Genomic DNA, 16,943 nt, shown 5'->3' on the forward strand with positions numbered 1-16,943 from the left:
TTGAAGATGTGCCGTCTGACATTTCACATGTGCATGAGGACATACAAATGTAGATATAAATGAATGTGTTTTTAATTTTTATTTTTAATTTTTGTTCTTTGAAAATGTTTTTAAGAATCAAAACCTGCTTTATTTTTGGTGCTTTCAGTGTTTCATAAAGTTCAAAGAACAAGATAGAAATAGACATACAGCTCAGGAAAAGGACGACAGAGCTGAAGAAAGTCAGGGAAAAAAATGAATAAACAAACTATTACATATGTGTAAGTGGGTGATATGGTTCTGGGCTGAGAGAATGCTGGAATAAATATTGATTGATAAATGTCATAGAATTCTTTATATCCACTTTGTGCTGGTAGGCTCTGAGGCAGCGAGGACGGTGGTGGGTTCAGTCGTCCTTGTGTTTAACAGCTGCGGGTGATGAGGTTGGCGCTCTGGCTGAATGCTTTCCACGCAATCTTATGTCATTAGAGCCATTTGATGAAATCAGTTACTCATATGATATACGCTAATGGTCTATCAGGGAATGCCTTTGGGTTGTTTTATTTTATTTCTGATTTAACAAATTTGGCTTTGAATGCAGATCTTTATGATCAAAACAAATGTAGCTACATGGATTCAAATCAAAAGATACTCTGATAACTCGTATTATAAGGTGTATAAGTGGTTAACCATCTTATCGCCTTTCTAGTTTTGCACAAAATATATAAATCCGAGCACTTTCAATGACCCATGGATGCCTATTTTCAAAAACCTTCAAGGCCTTGATTTGTTCCCTCAAATTTACAAACTCTTTGATTTGAAGGGCCCGTGGGAACCCTGTGTAAGTCATGACAGAAAGCGGATAAAAAAGTATTTCCCAAAACGTAGAACTGTCTCTTTAAAGGAAAACTCCACCAATTTCACACATGTGAGTGCGTTTACAGGTCTTGGGGAGAACCGCATATGTAAAAACGTAGCATAAAGCCTTTTGTGGCTCCACTGTCACTAGTGATGTCACTCGTGCTGAGTTGCATTGGGGTTCAGGTTTTGAAAAGCAGTCCACTGGCATTGTACTCCTATAAAAAACTATTGGACTCATTATGGACAGTTTTAAAACCAATTGATCAAAATCAATAGAGCAGAACCAGAGAAATCTCTTTCTTCTTTATTCCACACAGCCAGCGCCTACGTTACCCACAATGCAACTTAGCCATTTATTGACATCACAGGATTTAATACATCAGATAGCTTCCTCTGGTGCCTCAAATGACTTCATACTATTTTGTCATATAATCCAGTAGTACTCCAGACTTGGTCAAATAGGTGGAGTTACCCTTTAAGTACCAGCTGTCAACTATCCAGAAGGAATTTCAGTTCTAGATGAAAATGCATAATAATATCTATAATGATAATCATCGCCTGTGATGAAGCTGTCACTTTTAAAAATGTCGTCAGGAGTTCCAGTAACTTCACCGCAGCTGTTAGTGTACATTATTTTTAGCTTTTTGTTGATGCTGCGTTGAATTTCAGTCCAGAATTCTGCACTGTACAGCTGCTGTCTTCAACCGAAGCCAGATTTTGATTACCAGTTCTTGCAAAGATGGAGACAATCTGCTTTTATCATTTTGAAAATTCAACGTATTCACACTTCCACATATGTGAGATGTGTCGCCCCTAGATGGCGGCAGAAATCTAAACCTGTGCTGACTTTAATAAGTTCATGTGTGAAGACGGTTGGTGTTTGTTGTGTCACATATATTCACTGTCTTTACCTCTAACGATAATCCAGTTCTGTCAGGCCTTCCTAAAAAAAGGGACTAGAGATGTAATTAAATGCTGTCTGAGGTGAAGCGCCCGGCGGCTCCGATCGTGACTGGTGGAGACTGCTGCTGCCAGCTGGCACAATATCAAACTTTAATGGCAATGTAAACATATTTCAGTGCATAGCTGACAAATCCCCACAATGCACGGGCTGGGCTTCCTCTGCAGGCATTCTCTGGTGTCTGTAATTGTGTGGAATGTGGTTGGGAGTGTTTTTTGGGCCAGAGGTCAGTCACTTTGATGTGTTTCCTCTCCACTGCTCTTTCATGTTTCGCTCGGGACTGTATTATGAAGATGAGCCCCTTTTTTCTCGCAAGGCCATAAAAATGACTGAGCTTCGCGATTGTGACACTGAATAGCTCTGTTCTGATCGCTACAATGTGTTCTGTGATGTGCACAGTGTGTATATGAAAGGGGGGGGGGGAGCAGTCCATGTGGCTGTGGTTATGAGAGATAGCCATTATAAATTATCAGCAGCCTTGAAACAGAGCTATAACATGCTTTGAATCGCGAACAATAAAAGAGAGATATTGTTTTTCTGAGGGACACTTTAACATGCCGGAGCTGTTACCAGCGGTGATCACTGGAGCCAGTTTTATCTGAGCACCGCAATAGTTGGATCATGTTACTCTTTAGTGAGGCGTTGTGTGTGATCATACACGGTGAATGTGAGTGACGGATTAACTGAAGGACATTGAAGATCCCAAAAAAAAAGAAAATTCCTTCGATATTTACTCTCCTTCATGCTGATAAAAAAAATAAAAATGAGAATGAGATGAAGTTTTGTAGTCTGTAGAGAAAACATTTCAGAATCAGAATCACTGGTACAACAAAACTGAGTTAGCAGTCATTTCTGGAGCTTCACAGCAAAACGCTGTTTCAGCTTTTTTCCTGAACAACTGAAGTAGATGGGGACTTGTTTTAAAACCCCAAAGAAACAACTAAAAGGAAACAGTTGCTTCAGTGTAATCCAAATCTCTGGAAGCCCACAGATCCCAAGTGTATTTAAAGAGATTGCATTTACACCTTTAAGCATTAGCTCACGCCCTGTCTGCAGTTGGTGGTTAGATAATGACGGAATTTTCCTTTATGAGTGACCTTATCCTTTAATTGATCCATAAAGCCACATGAAAGTCGGCTTAGGTGCAGACTTCAGCCTTGAAATGTGTGCACCAGTGTGTATTGTGGGGCCTCACACCATATCTTTCAGTATTCAAACACAAATGATGTGTTTTGGATCTTGTGTAGAAACAAGGCAAATGAGGTTGTAAACTTTTATTAAGGGCAAACCCAATTGTTCCAATGAAATTCCTTCCATCCCAGTTTACCAATCCACACGATTCCCGAAACTAATTGCAACTCATGAAGTGTTTGGGACGTAAAGTGAAGGTGGCGGGGCGCGTTTCGCAGTTTCCCTGCCATTGTTTTCGCTTCCTGATGGTCCCTGACTCCTGCTGATGTAATGTTCGGGAGGCGGAGGTCAAAGGGAAGCCGGGAGTACACGGAAACAAAGCCACCCCTTTCTCCCTTTCCCTCGCTCTGCATGTGCGTGGGTCGTTCATGGTCAACATTTTCCTCAAGCACACACAGAGAAAAAAAAAGGAGAGAGAAACCGATGACATGGTGGGGTGAGTCAGCAAAGCTCTGAAGAGGAAAACAAACTGCGGAACGGTCTCTGACACAGGAAAACATCTCACTTCCAGGCCCTACCACCATCTCACCCCAGTCATGTGTCCAGGCATCCTTCAGCTCACATGCATCCGTAAAGGAAAAGTCAGAAAGACGTACCCAGTACTGGTCAGATGTTCACACTCCTGTTTCCATTTTACACAGTCATCTAGGGTCTGAAAACAGGTTGTTAAGTTTGGTTAATTATGTGACAGTGCGTGGCCCCTACCCTCTTCTCCCATGGCCACTACCCCTCATGCTCTGCAGCGTCCTATCTGCTGTACTTGGCAACATAACGGTATGTGGTACTTGGTTACTTCAATGAGCGCTGCCAGTGGCTGTCATCACATGCCTCAGGCCGCAGTGACATCTGCATGCCACATGCCTTGTGCCCGCCGTCTGAAGTTTGCTCGGAGCGTTACTGGAAAAAGACATTAAAATCCTCCAGTCAAGTATCAACATGGAAATGTAAAAGTAAAGGAACAAAAACCAGGATTCACTGATGTTGGAATGATCAAAAAAGACCCAATGACTGATGTTACTGTACTTTATGTGTAAACAATACTTAATGTAGACAGGGGTGCAACGTAAGGAAGTACAATCATTCAAGCACATTTACTCAAAAGCCATTTTTGCTGTACTTTACACCCGGACCTTTCTTTTTATTCCAGCACATCTAAAAAACTAAAAATGTTTGATTTTTCAAATGAAACCTATAATCAGCTTACGGAAAATGGTCAATTGTTATAAATTAAACAGTCAAACAAAAAAAGGAATTAAAGTTTGATCTTCTTTGCTCAGCTACAACATTAAAATGCTCTTTATGTGTTAATGCATCACTTTCTACTGTCGACCGTGGTCACTTTAAATTTGCAGCAAAGCTACCAAATCCTCTTTTAATCAGCAATAAACCACTTATGTCAAGTTCTGGAATGAAAGGCTTTTAAATGTGTGCTTTATTGCATCCGGCACTACTCATTTTACTGCCTTTTTTTATTTTTTTTTTATCTTGTTTTAATCTCGTATTCTCATAAAAGCCCTTGAAGAGGACGAGTATTGCAAATAAGCATCTGCTGTAAATGCTGTGACAGCTGTACAGTTCGTCTATATTGTATTGTCCATGTCAAATAAACCATAAATAAAAACATATTTTACTAATACACTTTGCTGATAATACTACTGTTTTTTTACTGGAGTACAATTTTGAAAGCAAGACTTGTGATGTATTTGTTGCTACTCAAGTCCTACAATTACAACCACGAGTAATAGATCTAAATACTTGTTCCACTACTGCAAGTTATCTTTTAACAATTTGTACAGCAACCTAAACCATAGAATACAGAGTAATGTATAGATAGTTAAAAAAAAAAAGAGTATGAAAAAAAATGAAGAAAAGGCGCTACTTATGTATGTCAGCTATTGCCACCGACTAATCAAAATTTCAGAGACTAACAGTTTGTTTATTTTATACCTGTCAGTCAAGTGCTGATAACATGTCATCACTTTGCATGGTGGCAGAATTTAGCGCGTTCAACCTGGTCTTATGTTTAGATCAGAGCCGAGGTGATAAAAACACAAATCTACTGCAGCGTCAATTGATCCGGGTGAAAATGCAGACTTTACACATTTCCATTGCCCCAAAAAAGCCTGATCTTAGTGGGTTTAAGTGTGATTTTTGAAAGTTTCACTTTTCATTAAGTTTTATGACAAACTATCACTTTCTTGACTTGGAAAACAACATATGAACCAAAGTTTATTAGTACAATATTCTTCTGAAATAAGGTCTCACGGTGGTCCAACGCCTGCCGAGTTTATTAGCTCACAGCAGCTACATGTAGCAGTTACTTTGGAGGGTATGCTGCGCCATGTTTGTTTGTATTACTAATTCAACAGGTGACTGATTCTTACATATTGCACCTTTAATGTCACACAGAATGTTTAGTTGTTGTGTGTTTGAAGGATCAGAAGACATCTGATGTCATCACACTGAAATTAAGCTCGCACAAGTCCTTCTAAATGCCATAGTATTACAAAGCTAAATCTGATTGTAATGTATCTGAAAGGTCACGGGAGCACAGTGGTCATTTGTGGGTATGATCTGATCTTATTTTTAGGGATGTGGCACACTGGCCCGCTCTGACCCTCCGCCGGGCTCCACATTGCTGCTTTACAGTGTGTCTGTTTCACGGCAGCGAGAGGCAAAACTTCTTGGACTGATTCATTCCGCGCTGTACCGGGACACTGGACGTAATCTTTATAATCACGCACAAAATGAGCGCCGAACTTGGACCTGGAGCTGTGAGTGGGACTTTAGGCGAGGGGAACACGTCGCTGGGACAGATTAGACACGCTGACTGAGTTGTTAGGATGTCCGGTTAGTTTCGCCACTCCCCCGCCCACCCCCCCTTTGTAGGCTCTGAATGGAACATCCTGAAAGTAGCCTGGCTCTAAAACGAGTAGCAACTGACACCATCGCAGGGGGCAGCTCCGCTTCTCTCCGCCGTACCGACGGTCCAGACCCACACCGGAGCTCAGAGGTCACTCACCGGCCGCACATGCCGTTAAAAAGCCAACCTCGTCGTGGTTTTCTTGCGCTAAAGCAATGTTCATTTTGAACTTCTCCAGTTTATCTTGAGGCAACGCAAAAACAAAAAACGCGGCTTTGAAGGAGCAGGCTACTGTTTTTTTTTGTTTTTTTTTTGGGAATGCTTCCTCAGTCTGCCAGTAAAGGTAAGTTTGTCCAGCTGCAGACAGGCTGGATTCAACTTTCCCTTACTTTTTGTTTAAGAGGTTTAACAACTTCGAAGTTTATGTTAAATTCAGCGAAAAAAGTTTAAATGTTGCAGCCCAACTTGTTGAAAACAGTCTGCAGATATAACCGTGGGAAGAGGTTTTTTTTTTTTTTTTTAAATAAAGACAGAAACTAGCTTAATTTATGTAGCACTGATTATCTGCAGATGGTGCACATAAGTCTATATTGTTGAGGTTGTTAATTTAAAAGACTTACTCACAGTCCTAACTATGGATTAATATACCTGTCACTTATTAGAAAAGTAAATAAATCACTGAATGAAACTAACTTACCCAGACAGTGACAGTGACTTTCTGATGGCATAAAGGCAGAAACCAATTTGCTTCCAATGAATAAAGACAAAAGAAGAAGAAGAAAGACTAGAAATTACTGCCATTATTTATCCAAACAACTTTTTAATTGGTGATTGCTGCATTGATTTATTTCCATATAGTGCACTACACTTAGAAAACAATGCACTGATTTAATGCATCACTTTGATTTTTCAATAGACGTCAGTCTCACTGTATTATTTTTCCACGTCACGTCCACGTATTTGTTCCACGTCAGTCCCCGTTAGTTTCGGTTCTAATGTTAGAAGAAGCTGCTGCACTAATATTGTTCACACTTATTTACCTGATAATGATTTAAGGGCCACTTCCACACACTAGGCCTTATGTGCTTCTGTGTATAATATGCAGTGTCACATTTTTATCTAGCTGTGGTTGTGATGAATGTTGAGGAGACAGTAGATTTTTAAATGGATGCACTTTGCGATTACCGCTTATTTGAAAAAGTAATCATACAAATTAAATGTGGGTCTCCTCTGTGACTTGTAGAGCAGACAGTGACAGTCCTATCTGTCAATTCACACCTGAAGACATGTTGTACGGGACTCTGCCTGACTGGAAAGTACTGCTGCTGACTGCACTGCTGTGGGACTGCCTCTCTGCGTTGGGACTGAAACCCACGAGATGGCCTCTGTACTCCCAAAAGCCTCTGCTCCTCGCTTGGAATGCCCCAACTGAGGACTGTTCCCCGCGGCATGGTATTCGCTTTCAGCTGGACCTTTTCCAGATCGTGGCCTCCCCCAATGAGGGCTTTGTCAGGCAGAACCTCACCATCTTCTACAAGGACCGCTTAGGTTTGTACCCCTACTATGAGCAAGATGAAACGCCGATGAACAGGGGGCTGCCACAGGCTGCCAGTCTGGAACAGCACCTGGAGAAGATGCAGGAGGGAGTGCAGAAGTACATAAAGGAACCAGGCGCCAAGGGTCTGGCAGTTATTGACTGGGAGGAGTGGCGCCCACTCTGGATACGCAACTGGGACACCAAAGATGTTTATCGCAAACACTCCCGAGAGATGGTGCGACAAAAGAACCCAACGTGGCCGCCAGACCAGGTGGCAAAAGTGGCCCAGCAGGAGTTTGAGATGTCAGCCAGGAAGTTCATGCTGGAGACACTGAGACACGCCAAGAACCTGAGGCCGAACCAGCTTTGGGGTTTCTACCTGTTCCCCGACTGCTACAATCATGACTACAGGCGCACTCTGGAAAACTACACAGGCCGCTGTCCAGATGTGGAGGTGGCTCGCAACGAGAAGCTGAGGTGGTTATGGATCGAGAGCACGGCCCTCTTCCCTTCCATCTATATGGGTGAAGTGCTGAAGTCCTCTCCCTCCGGACGGCAGTTTGTCCGGAACCGAGTGAAGGAGGGGATGCGTTTAGCATCATTAGGGGATGGATTGGCACGTCCTGTCTTTGTGTATACCCGGCCCACCTACGCCTACTCTTCGGACCAGCTGACAGAGGTGACATTAACTCCCTCCTGGATTTGCTTCCTCTTCCTCTTTTCCATGCTTTTTCTTCACCATTATGGTTAACATGACTAATGTGACGCTCATGTAAGATAACATACATTTTGAAGCAGAACATGTGGACTCTTTGTTCCAAGATTAACCCTCAATCTCACTGTTGTTCTAACAGTCAGCACTCTTTCTCTGTGATCAGTGCATGCGCCTTGGAGCTATAGCTTTTCCTTATCGTCAGCCACAGTCCTTTCCTGTTCTGGTAGCAGTCAGACACCCCAATACCTCTCACTTCTGTGGAGTAGGCAGGATGGGTGTTGGTTGAGTTCAAAATCTCGCTGACACCCTATAGATTGTTTCCTTCTGGGAGAATGAACCAATAACAGCTGCTGCTGTGCTTCACATACAGTAGCTTTTGCTCCACTAACACTTTGACCCAGTTCTATTCATACTCAACAGTATGTTTTTCTTTGTAAATGTGATAGGGTTAAAGTGCTGCATGTTTTTTTGTTTCACAGTTTGACCTCGTCTCCACTATCGGGGAGAGCGTGGCTTTGGGAGCAGCTGGGATCATCATGTGGGGAGACACAGCATATGCAGGCAGCAAAGTAAGCATCAACACAATAATTATAAAAACGTGAATCACTCAGACTCAACTTTCAGATCTGACCATGAACGTTATGATCTGGTTAGTTTTGACCTGCTGCTCTTGTCTGTCATGTGTGCAGTCATTTGATAACCAGCAATTATTCCTCAGGGCTCCGGCACAGAATGACTGTGTCACTTGAGTCACAAGGACAGCTTCAGATTCAGGAGAGGTTTTTTGAAAGTGTTTTTCATATTTTGGCTGATTTTGGTAGATTCAGATTAAATCTTAAAATCAGTCATGGACAGTGTTTGTTCCCATTCAGTGTGTATCTAGCAGAAAATCAGAGAAAATGGTTTTGACTGATTTGTATTGACCCAAATCACCATGGCCCTTACTTTAGTTTGATATAATATCGATAACGAGATGTGGCACCAGGGTTGTCTTTTCCTGGTTTAAGGGCGCATTACAGTTAAGTATAATTCTAAAATGTAATTGTCTGAATTTACCAGACTTTTCTACTTCTTATACTTACCCCCCAGCAGTGACTTATTGGGGTGATTTCAGACAAAATATCGATCTTTTAATATGAATTTAGAAATGTTCCATCCAGATTCTTGTTAAAACACATTACTTTCCTCTCATGTTTGACTTTGTTTTGGAATAACTGACACATTGTACTCTAGATGTGAACATGGTTTTATTTTGACATGATACAATATACAGGAAGGAGTGAAGAAGTATTACCAGAAAACCTTTCAGGGGTTTGAGAAGTACCATCCTCCAGGCTTCATATTACAGAAAAAAGAATTGCAGCAATATGTTATGCAATTTCAATTCAAAGAAAACATAAGAAATCACACAACAATGCTTCCCACAAACACCCATCTGTTACATAAATCAACCATAATCAGAAGACAAACACACATATGGGTGTGAACATGGTGCTGTGTAAATGATATGTGTTATTCAGATTTGGAATCCTTTTTATCCATGAATGTCCTGATAAAGACTCTCCTTATGTTTTTGTCCTGAATTAACACATTAATACATCCCACTTCATAGAGTTGGATGTGTAGTTTGACTGATCAAGGTTGTGTTTGTGTTTTTTATAAATATGGATTGATATAATGGGAATTGTTTACATTGTTTTCAAGTAAAATAAAACCCTGAATTTAATTTCCATCTGTGTAGTGCTTTTTAGAGCAGAGTGACTGTTTTTCTGTTGACATAAAAGTTCAGTATTTTAGCTTTCAATAAATAAAGACAAAAGAAGAAGATAAGTCAACTTGAATTTCCTCTCATTATTTATCTACAAAACCTTTTAATTTGTGATCGTACCTTTAATAAAGAGTTTAATACTGCTGCTTTTTTATTGATAGGGGCTGTAATGCTACAGCAGTGGACTGTATCCATGTATATTTATTCAAGTGCTCTACAGAATATATTTAATATGAACATTGTTATATAAAATCCTGAATACTCCAGTAAAATCTTATATGTTGTTATTACTACTTTCACCCAAATGGACAGTCTGACTTCTTGTTCCAGTACTGAAAATTACACAGAGAAGTCAAATTCCTGAGCCCTCACACACATGATTAATGAGATTAGAAATGTTGGCAGCCTCGGTGTTAAAGGTCCTCAGTGCAGCCTTAACTCATTATGAATCTCTCTCCAGACCAGCTGCTCCAACCTGGACGAGTATCTGCGGGGTCCGCTAAGTCAATACCTCCTCAACGTCTCCACGGCAGCAGAGCTATGCAGCCAGAGTTTGTGTGCTTCTCACGGCCGCTGCCTGCGCAAAAATCCAGACAGCGACGTTTACTTGCATCTGAACCCCTTCAACCACACAATCGTCAGGGAGGGCGGCAAGCCGACGGTCACCGGCGAGCTCGGCGAAGCGGAGAAGGAGAGATTTCAGGCAGAGTTTCAGTGCCAGTGCTACAGCGGCTACAAGGGAGAGGGCTGCAGTCAGACTCTGGTTCCATCTAAAGCCACCGATCCTGCAGCGCTGCAAAGTGTGATCTTACTGATCATCGCTCTGCTCCTCTGTTAACGCACCACAAATACTGTAGATGTAGTTGCATTTTATAAATTCAGGAGCAAAGTTGGGAATTTTGAAGTGTCGTTTTTCTTCTAATTGCTGTAAACAGATGACACAAGATGAAATTTAATAAGAAACACTGTGGAAATTGCAAAGTTGTATTTGTTTATAACTTGTAATCTTTTTTTAAACATTGGAGGGCTTGCTGGAAATGACCTTGTTTACATTTTGCTCTCAGTTTCCTCTTGGCCACTGTTTCCCAAAGTGTCAAATTCCATGTTTTCAAATAGAGAGAACGTTTTTTTTGTTGTTGTTGGGGAGGGCAATGTGATGAATGAGTTGATGTTTATGTCAGTAGCTGTGTGGTGAAAGACAGTGGAATTGATGCACTTAAGTCTGGAAATAGCACAATATACTTAAAGTGCGTGATCTTTTTTTCAACCTCTCTCTGACATCTGATGTTTTTATGGAGGCAGTTAGTGTTACTATTTATTTGAATGTATTTTCAAGTGTTTTATATGATATTTTCTTATTTTTATGTCCAAATCATGACTACTAGTTTCTCCTAAACACTACGTTACTCAATTTCTGCTTTAAAAAAAAAGACTGTATTCTATATTTCAGCAGCTGTTTTACATCAGAAGCACAATATTAAAAGCAATTTTCTGACACTCTCTTTTTGCCGTCCTCTAATCAGACTTTTGTCTAATTAAATAAACTTATTTTCATTTTTGAGTTCATTGTGTAATTTCCTTTTACGATTTACAGATAAGAGGGGAGGGACACTAAAATAAACTTCAGTTTTCAGATAATACAGGTGTGGCTTTGCTGTTTGCAGTCATTAAAAGTTAAGCTTCTCGGGGGGGGGGGGGGGAAACATGTCATTGAAAAAGCTAGCTCAGTCCTCAGGGAGGGACACAGTCTGCAGGCTGCTGCCTCATACCCCCTCCCCATGTAATTGTAGGGTGCTGTTAAGCCAGGAGTTATTTTTACTGCTTTTAAGAGTTGAGAAAGGCACTCACTTCAATTTGGAGGAGTAGGAGGAGCTCAATATGGCCTGCTTGACATCAATTTAGAGTAGAATAATAAGTTTCCAGGTTAGGGTTTTTGTCTTTTTTTGGGTAATGTTTCTATTCCTAGTGAGACAGAGTGAAAAAAAGGACAACAGGATGATGGGAACAGGCTTTAACTTGCCTGTGACTTTAAATCCTTATTCACTTATGATTGGTTGTGAAGAAAACCTTTGCATGCTTACGATTGGCCGTTGGAAAATCCCAGAGCGCACTTCTGTTTTTGTTCCTTCCCCATTTCCTGCATGTGTCACTCAGATCATGAGACTGCCTGTTGTATATCCCTGTACAACCAGATCACAAAGTCCAAGCCAAAGTCCAAGTATTAAAAAGGTAAGTTACTGCTTGTTGCACTAAATTCCATTTGAGTGTGTTAATGTCTTCCCATGTGGATACATCACACCAGTTACTTGTGGTCATTTGGAAAATCATAGATAGATAACTTTATTGATCCCTAAAGGGAAATTAGGTAGGATTTACAGTCAACAGCTGAAATTCTTGGTGCTGAAAATGATATTTTGAGACTTGAAACGTGTTTGTGATATTCTCTCAAGAACTCACAACACTTCTGTTTTCTCTTCCCTCTATGCAGGGATGGCTTACTTTCATTCTCAGGTGCTGCTCCTCCTAAAACTGGTCAGCCTTGTTTCAGGGCTGCGGTTTGCATCATCGTCATCGTCTTTCTCCCAGGTGCCTTTCCTCTCAGTATGGAACGCCCCCACTGCCAACTGTCTCTCTCAGTATGGCATCGACCTCGACCTGGGCACCTTCAGCATCGTCCAGAACCAGAACCAAACCTTCATGGGTGACAACATAACCATCTTTTACGCTGACAAGCTCGGCCTGTACCCCAGGTACTCCAGCCAAGCGGTGGCCATCAACGGCGGGGTGCCACAGAACGCCAGTCTTGATGCACACCTCAGGGTGGCTGCTGAGAATATCAGCACTTATATCCCTGATAAGGACTTCCAGGGGCTGGCTGTGGTGGACTGGGAGAGCTGGAGGCCTGTGTGGGAGAGAAACTGGGACAGTAAGCAGGTGTACTGGGAGGGGTCAAAGGCGCTGGTGAAGGCCAAGCATCCAGACTGGACTCCTGCGCAGGTAGAGGCTGCAGCAAAGGTGGAGTTCGAGGAAGCTGGGAGGAAATTCATGGAGGAAACACTCAAACTGGGGCAGAAGGTGAGACCAAACGGGCTGTGGGGTTACTACGGTTTCCCCAGCTGCTACAACTACTACAGCGACAAGAGCTACACAGGGGAGTGTCCACCTGTGGAGTTGAAGAGGAACGACGAGCTGCTGTGGCTGTGGAACGTCTCCTCCGCTCTCTATCCTGACATCTACCTCAGCCTCGAGATGCGGAAGCTCGGCAAAGAAGTGCTCCTCTACTCTCACTACCGCATCCTGGAGGCCATGAGAGCTGGAGCCCAGCAGACTCCATCAGCACCGCCTGTGTTCCCCTACGCCCGCATCGTCTACACGTACACGTTAGACTTCCTCTCTCAGGTGAGGAGCAGGTGTTTTTAACTCCCATCATGTTCGGGATTGTTACGATGTGGTCTGAATGTTGTAGTGTCCTCCTGCAGGAGCACCTGGTCTACACCATCGGAGAGAGCGCTGCTTTAGGATCTGCAGGGGTGGTGCTCTGGGGTGACCACGACTTCTCCAAATCGAAGGTAGAGTAACTCACCTGTTACCCTCGCTGCACACAGTATGTTTGGACACCTGCATACACGTTTTGTGTTTATGTTTATATTTCTGTTGTAGGAGAAAGGTGTCAAGCACCAAACTTTCAAGTTTCATTTGAATTCCTCAAATGTGAAAATGTAGTGTAAAGCCTTTTTGTGGCTCCAGAGGGGGTAATGTACTAATGTAATGTATAGGCACTCCTTTATTGTGGACAGTTAAATTAAAAAAACTGATACAGCAGAACCAGAGATATCACCGTTTTTATTCCACACATCCTTCTTGCTTATGAAAACAATCCAAAAACTGAATTAAAAAAAGTTGAACTCAAAATGTTTAACTAAACCTTAATCATCCCCTGCATCAACAGAACATAGACAGGGGAAAACATTCCCGTAAGTGCATTTTTTTTTATCCTCACATAACCATGTAAAGGATGATAAAAGGAACAATAATAGCCAGCTCATCATCTTTATGTCGCTCATGTGACAACCGTCCCCGAGGAGAACGTGACACGCTGTTGAATGTTGTTCGAAAAACCTCTCTCAACCCTTGCTCTCCCTTCATACCTCTTGATGCTAATTATTGTTTTAGTGTAAACCCACTGTGCAAAAAGCCTAGAAGAGAAACACAGATGAGCAGGATATTTATATTCTGACATGAAAAACAGTCTGACTCCATCCTGAAAACTGTTCTAAAAACATGAAGGTCATTATTTTGTTTACTTCAGTTCACCACTGTAGTTATGGTGATTTTTAAAAAAAGGAAATTGGAAACCACTTCAGGCACCACCGCAATGATTGGAAGATAACAGAAAAAAATTATCTGAAAACCATAACGAAACATGAAGGGTGGTGTTTCGACACGTTTTCATTTTGGCTGAGACGATTTCAGAACAAGTTTGAGCGCAGCATTTTGATCTTAACTGCACCAATATGTTTTGTAGCTTAACATCCTGCTTCAGATTCTTTCTTGAAATGCTCTTAAATTGTGTTGTATGCAGTTCTTTGGTTAGTCTCTTAGATGTTCTTCTAAAAGAAACATTATTCCAAACCTAATAAAAAAGAACCAGTTTTATCCCACTGAATACATTCACCTTTATACATGGATCACAAACATACAGTACAGATTCATTTTAAATGGCAAAAAAACCTGCCTGGAAATCTGTATTTCTTCCCACAGTGCTAACAATTGTCATTGGCGTTTACCAGTATAGCGCATAAACATGATTATTGGCCCATATTCAGCTGTAAAGTTGTGTAAATGACTACTGATTTGTTTCCTTCCTCCTTTTAGGCCACTTGTGATGCCGTGAAGTCCTACATCGACAAGACCCTGGGTTCTTACCTGGTGAACGTAACGGCGGCGGCCACTCTCTGTAGCCAGACCTTGTGTTCCTCTCAGGGGAGGTGCCAGAGGAAGAGCATGAAATCAAGGGCCTACCTCCACCTCGACCCGGCCGCGTGGACGGTGGTGTCTGAGAAGAGACCAGAGGGGGGGCGGGACTACACAGTTTTAGGGCGGATGAGAACACACGAGGTGGCGCGCATGAAGTCCGAGTTTGAATGCAGGTGTTACAAAGGGTGGTGCGGTGAGAGCTGCTCGAAACCTGCTCAGGGATAAAAGAGTGAGGCCTCGTCCACATGTGTACAGATTAGGGATGGGACGACGCGTCGATGTAGTTGATGTAGTCAACAAAATGAATTTGTCGACATTAATAATTTGCATTGACGCAAGGCGAATATCCGGAAGTGGTAGGACCCGCAGAGGCTGAGAATATCAGCTCTAGTACAGATGTGTTTACCCTCTGTTTTAAAAAAATAAAAAAGATTCTGTCCACACAACCTTCACATGAGGATGTAAAAACCTTCAGGTGGTGTGTGGGGCAATAAAGTCTATATCAACAATACGTGAAACACAACAGAGGAAGATTCTGAGCCTCATTTTGAGATTATTCTATTTAAATGAAAAGTGATTCAAAACGTATAAACTGCCAAGTTAGGTTGTAAACTTGTAGGTAGACCGACTCACATTGGTGCTAACTGAACCCTAAACAAACCGGTAGTCTGTGATTCTCGCTGTTCCGCATGTCAGAAGGCGTCTTTAGAAATACTTTAGTTTCAGTGACCTAAAACGTACGTGTGTGTGGACAGGCTCTTAACAGTGCTATTAACAAGAAAAGGGGATTTTAGTGTTAATTCCCAGTTTGATAAGTAAGTTATAGCACTTTTGGAAGATAGGACGGGTAGGCTACTGTACCAAAACGTCATTTTTTGGGGAGGGATGAGACTCAAAAATGAACCTTTCTTACAAATAGCACTTTTAACTTGAATCAGGTAATTCAGTGACTCATAAATAATGTTTGTAAAAATTTGAAGAAAGTGTGAAAGGGAACTACTTCAGAGGCAGACTGGGGCCTCTGAAGTAGTTGACCCAGAGGTAGTAATCAGAACGGGTGCATGTGGTCTCCTTTGAATGGACACTTACAAGCTTTTAGATTTTTATGTTTTCTTAATGAATTATTTTTAATTACTTGATTGTTCTTAATTTATATGGGAGCTGCTGCTGCATTTTTTAAAACAAATACCAATTTAACAATGTTTGCAGACAAATCTTTACATTCCTGTGATGTGTTCTGATAAACGGTGAATGTTTACTGACATCAAATCTTTTCACCATTTGTGTTCTATAAATCAGCCTTAAACTGTTATTAAAAATTACTTTGTATGTTTTAGACCTAATAAGGATATGTAGCAGTGGTTTTACAAGTGTAGCAATGTGACAACAAAGGTAGTCAAGAAGTAGATTGTAAGCCAGTACACATGGATTTAAACAATGCAGGGTTGAAGAAAACTGATTTAGTGTAAACACATATAATTGTTTACAAAATCATTGCTCATTGCTACTTCTTTCTGCAGAACGATGTGTGTGTTTGACACTTGAAGGTTGTTTTCCTGTTCATCTGCTGAAGAATAAAAATCCTCTTTACTCCCATTAAATCTAACGTTCAGGTGCACAGGCTGATTTCTTGAATCCTGGAGGCTAATTGCTTATTTTAAAATCACCAATGTTCATTGATTCCGGATCCTTAAATAAGGGAGAGATTCTTCTACATGGACTTTTTTGGTGGAAAAACCAAATAAAACACAAATTAATATTAAAAGTGAGTAATTTCTGTCTCAGAACCTGCCTGAAGGCTGACAATATAGTATATAAAGTGTTTAAGTGAATAACAGTAAATTTGCTTGTGATTGACTTGAGTATAATTTTGTGTCATGAACTTGCACAAACATCTACATGATTACACATTCGATGGAAATATTTTACAGAGTAAGTGTTTTCATCATGTAAAGTGTACAATCAACTAAAAACAAGATGATTTATTGTGAGAAATTAAACTGCCCAGTAGTTTAAAGCAGCTCCCGCTGACTAAACACATTGGTAACAAACACACAAATGAATATATTTTTTTTTGTCGGAAACAAACTA

General features: G+C 41.2%; 2 protein-coding genes across 2 annotated transcripts; both read left to right on the top strand.

The window, feature by feature from the left end:
• Positions 1-5,907: 5,907 nt before the first annotated feature.
• Positions 5,908-11,436, top strand: hyal2a (hyaluronidase 2a). The gene is made up of 4 exons (XM_030421498.1): positions 5,908-6,198; positions 7,099-8,071; positions 8,587-8,676; positions 10,336-11,436. The coding sequence occupies exons 2-4, from the start codon at positions 7,142-7,144 to the stop codon at positions 10,711-10,713; spliced, it is 1,398 nt and encodes a 465-aa protein (XP_030277358.1). The 5' UTR covers positions 5,908-6,198; positions 7,099-7,141; the 3' UTR covers positions 10,714-11,436.
• Positions 11,437-11,971: 535 nt separating this feature from the next.
• hyal1 (hyaluronidase 1) lies at positions 11,972-16,468 on the top strand. The gene is made up of 4 exons (XM_030421582.1): positions 11,972-12,104; positions 12,364-13,274; positions 13,355-13,444; positions 14,751-16,468. Exons 2-4 carry the CDS (start codon positions 12,366-12,368, stop codon positions 15,075-15,077), a joined length of 1,326 nt encoding a protein of 441 aa, XP_030277442.1. The 5' UTR covers positions 11,972-12,104; positions 12,364-12,365; the 3' UTR covers positions 15,078-16,468.
• The last annotated feature ends 475 nt before the right edge of the window (positions 16,469-16,943 follow it).

The sequence above is a fragment of the Sparus aurata genome, chromosome 6 (genome assembly GCF_900880675.1).
Source record: "Sparus aurata chromosome 6, fSpaAur1.1, whole genome shotgun sequence".
In the NCBI taxonomy this organism is placed as follows: domain Eukaryota; kingdom Metazoa; phylum Chordata; class Actinopteri; order Spariformes; family Sparidae; genus Sparus; species Sparus aurata.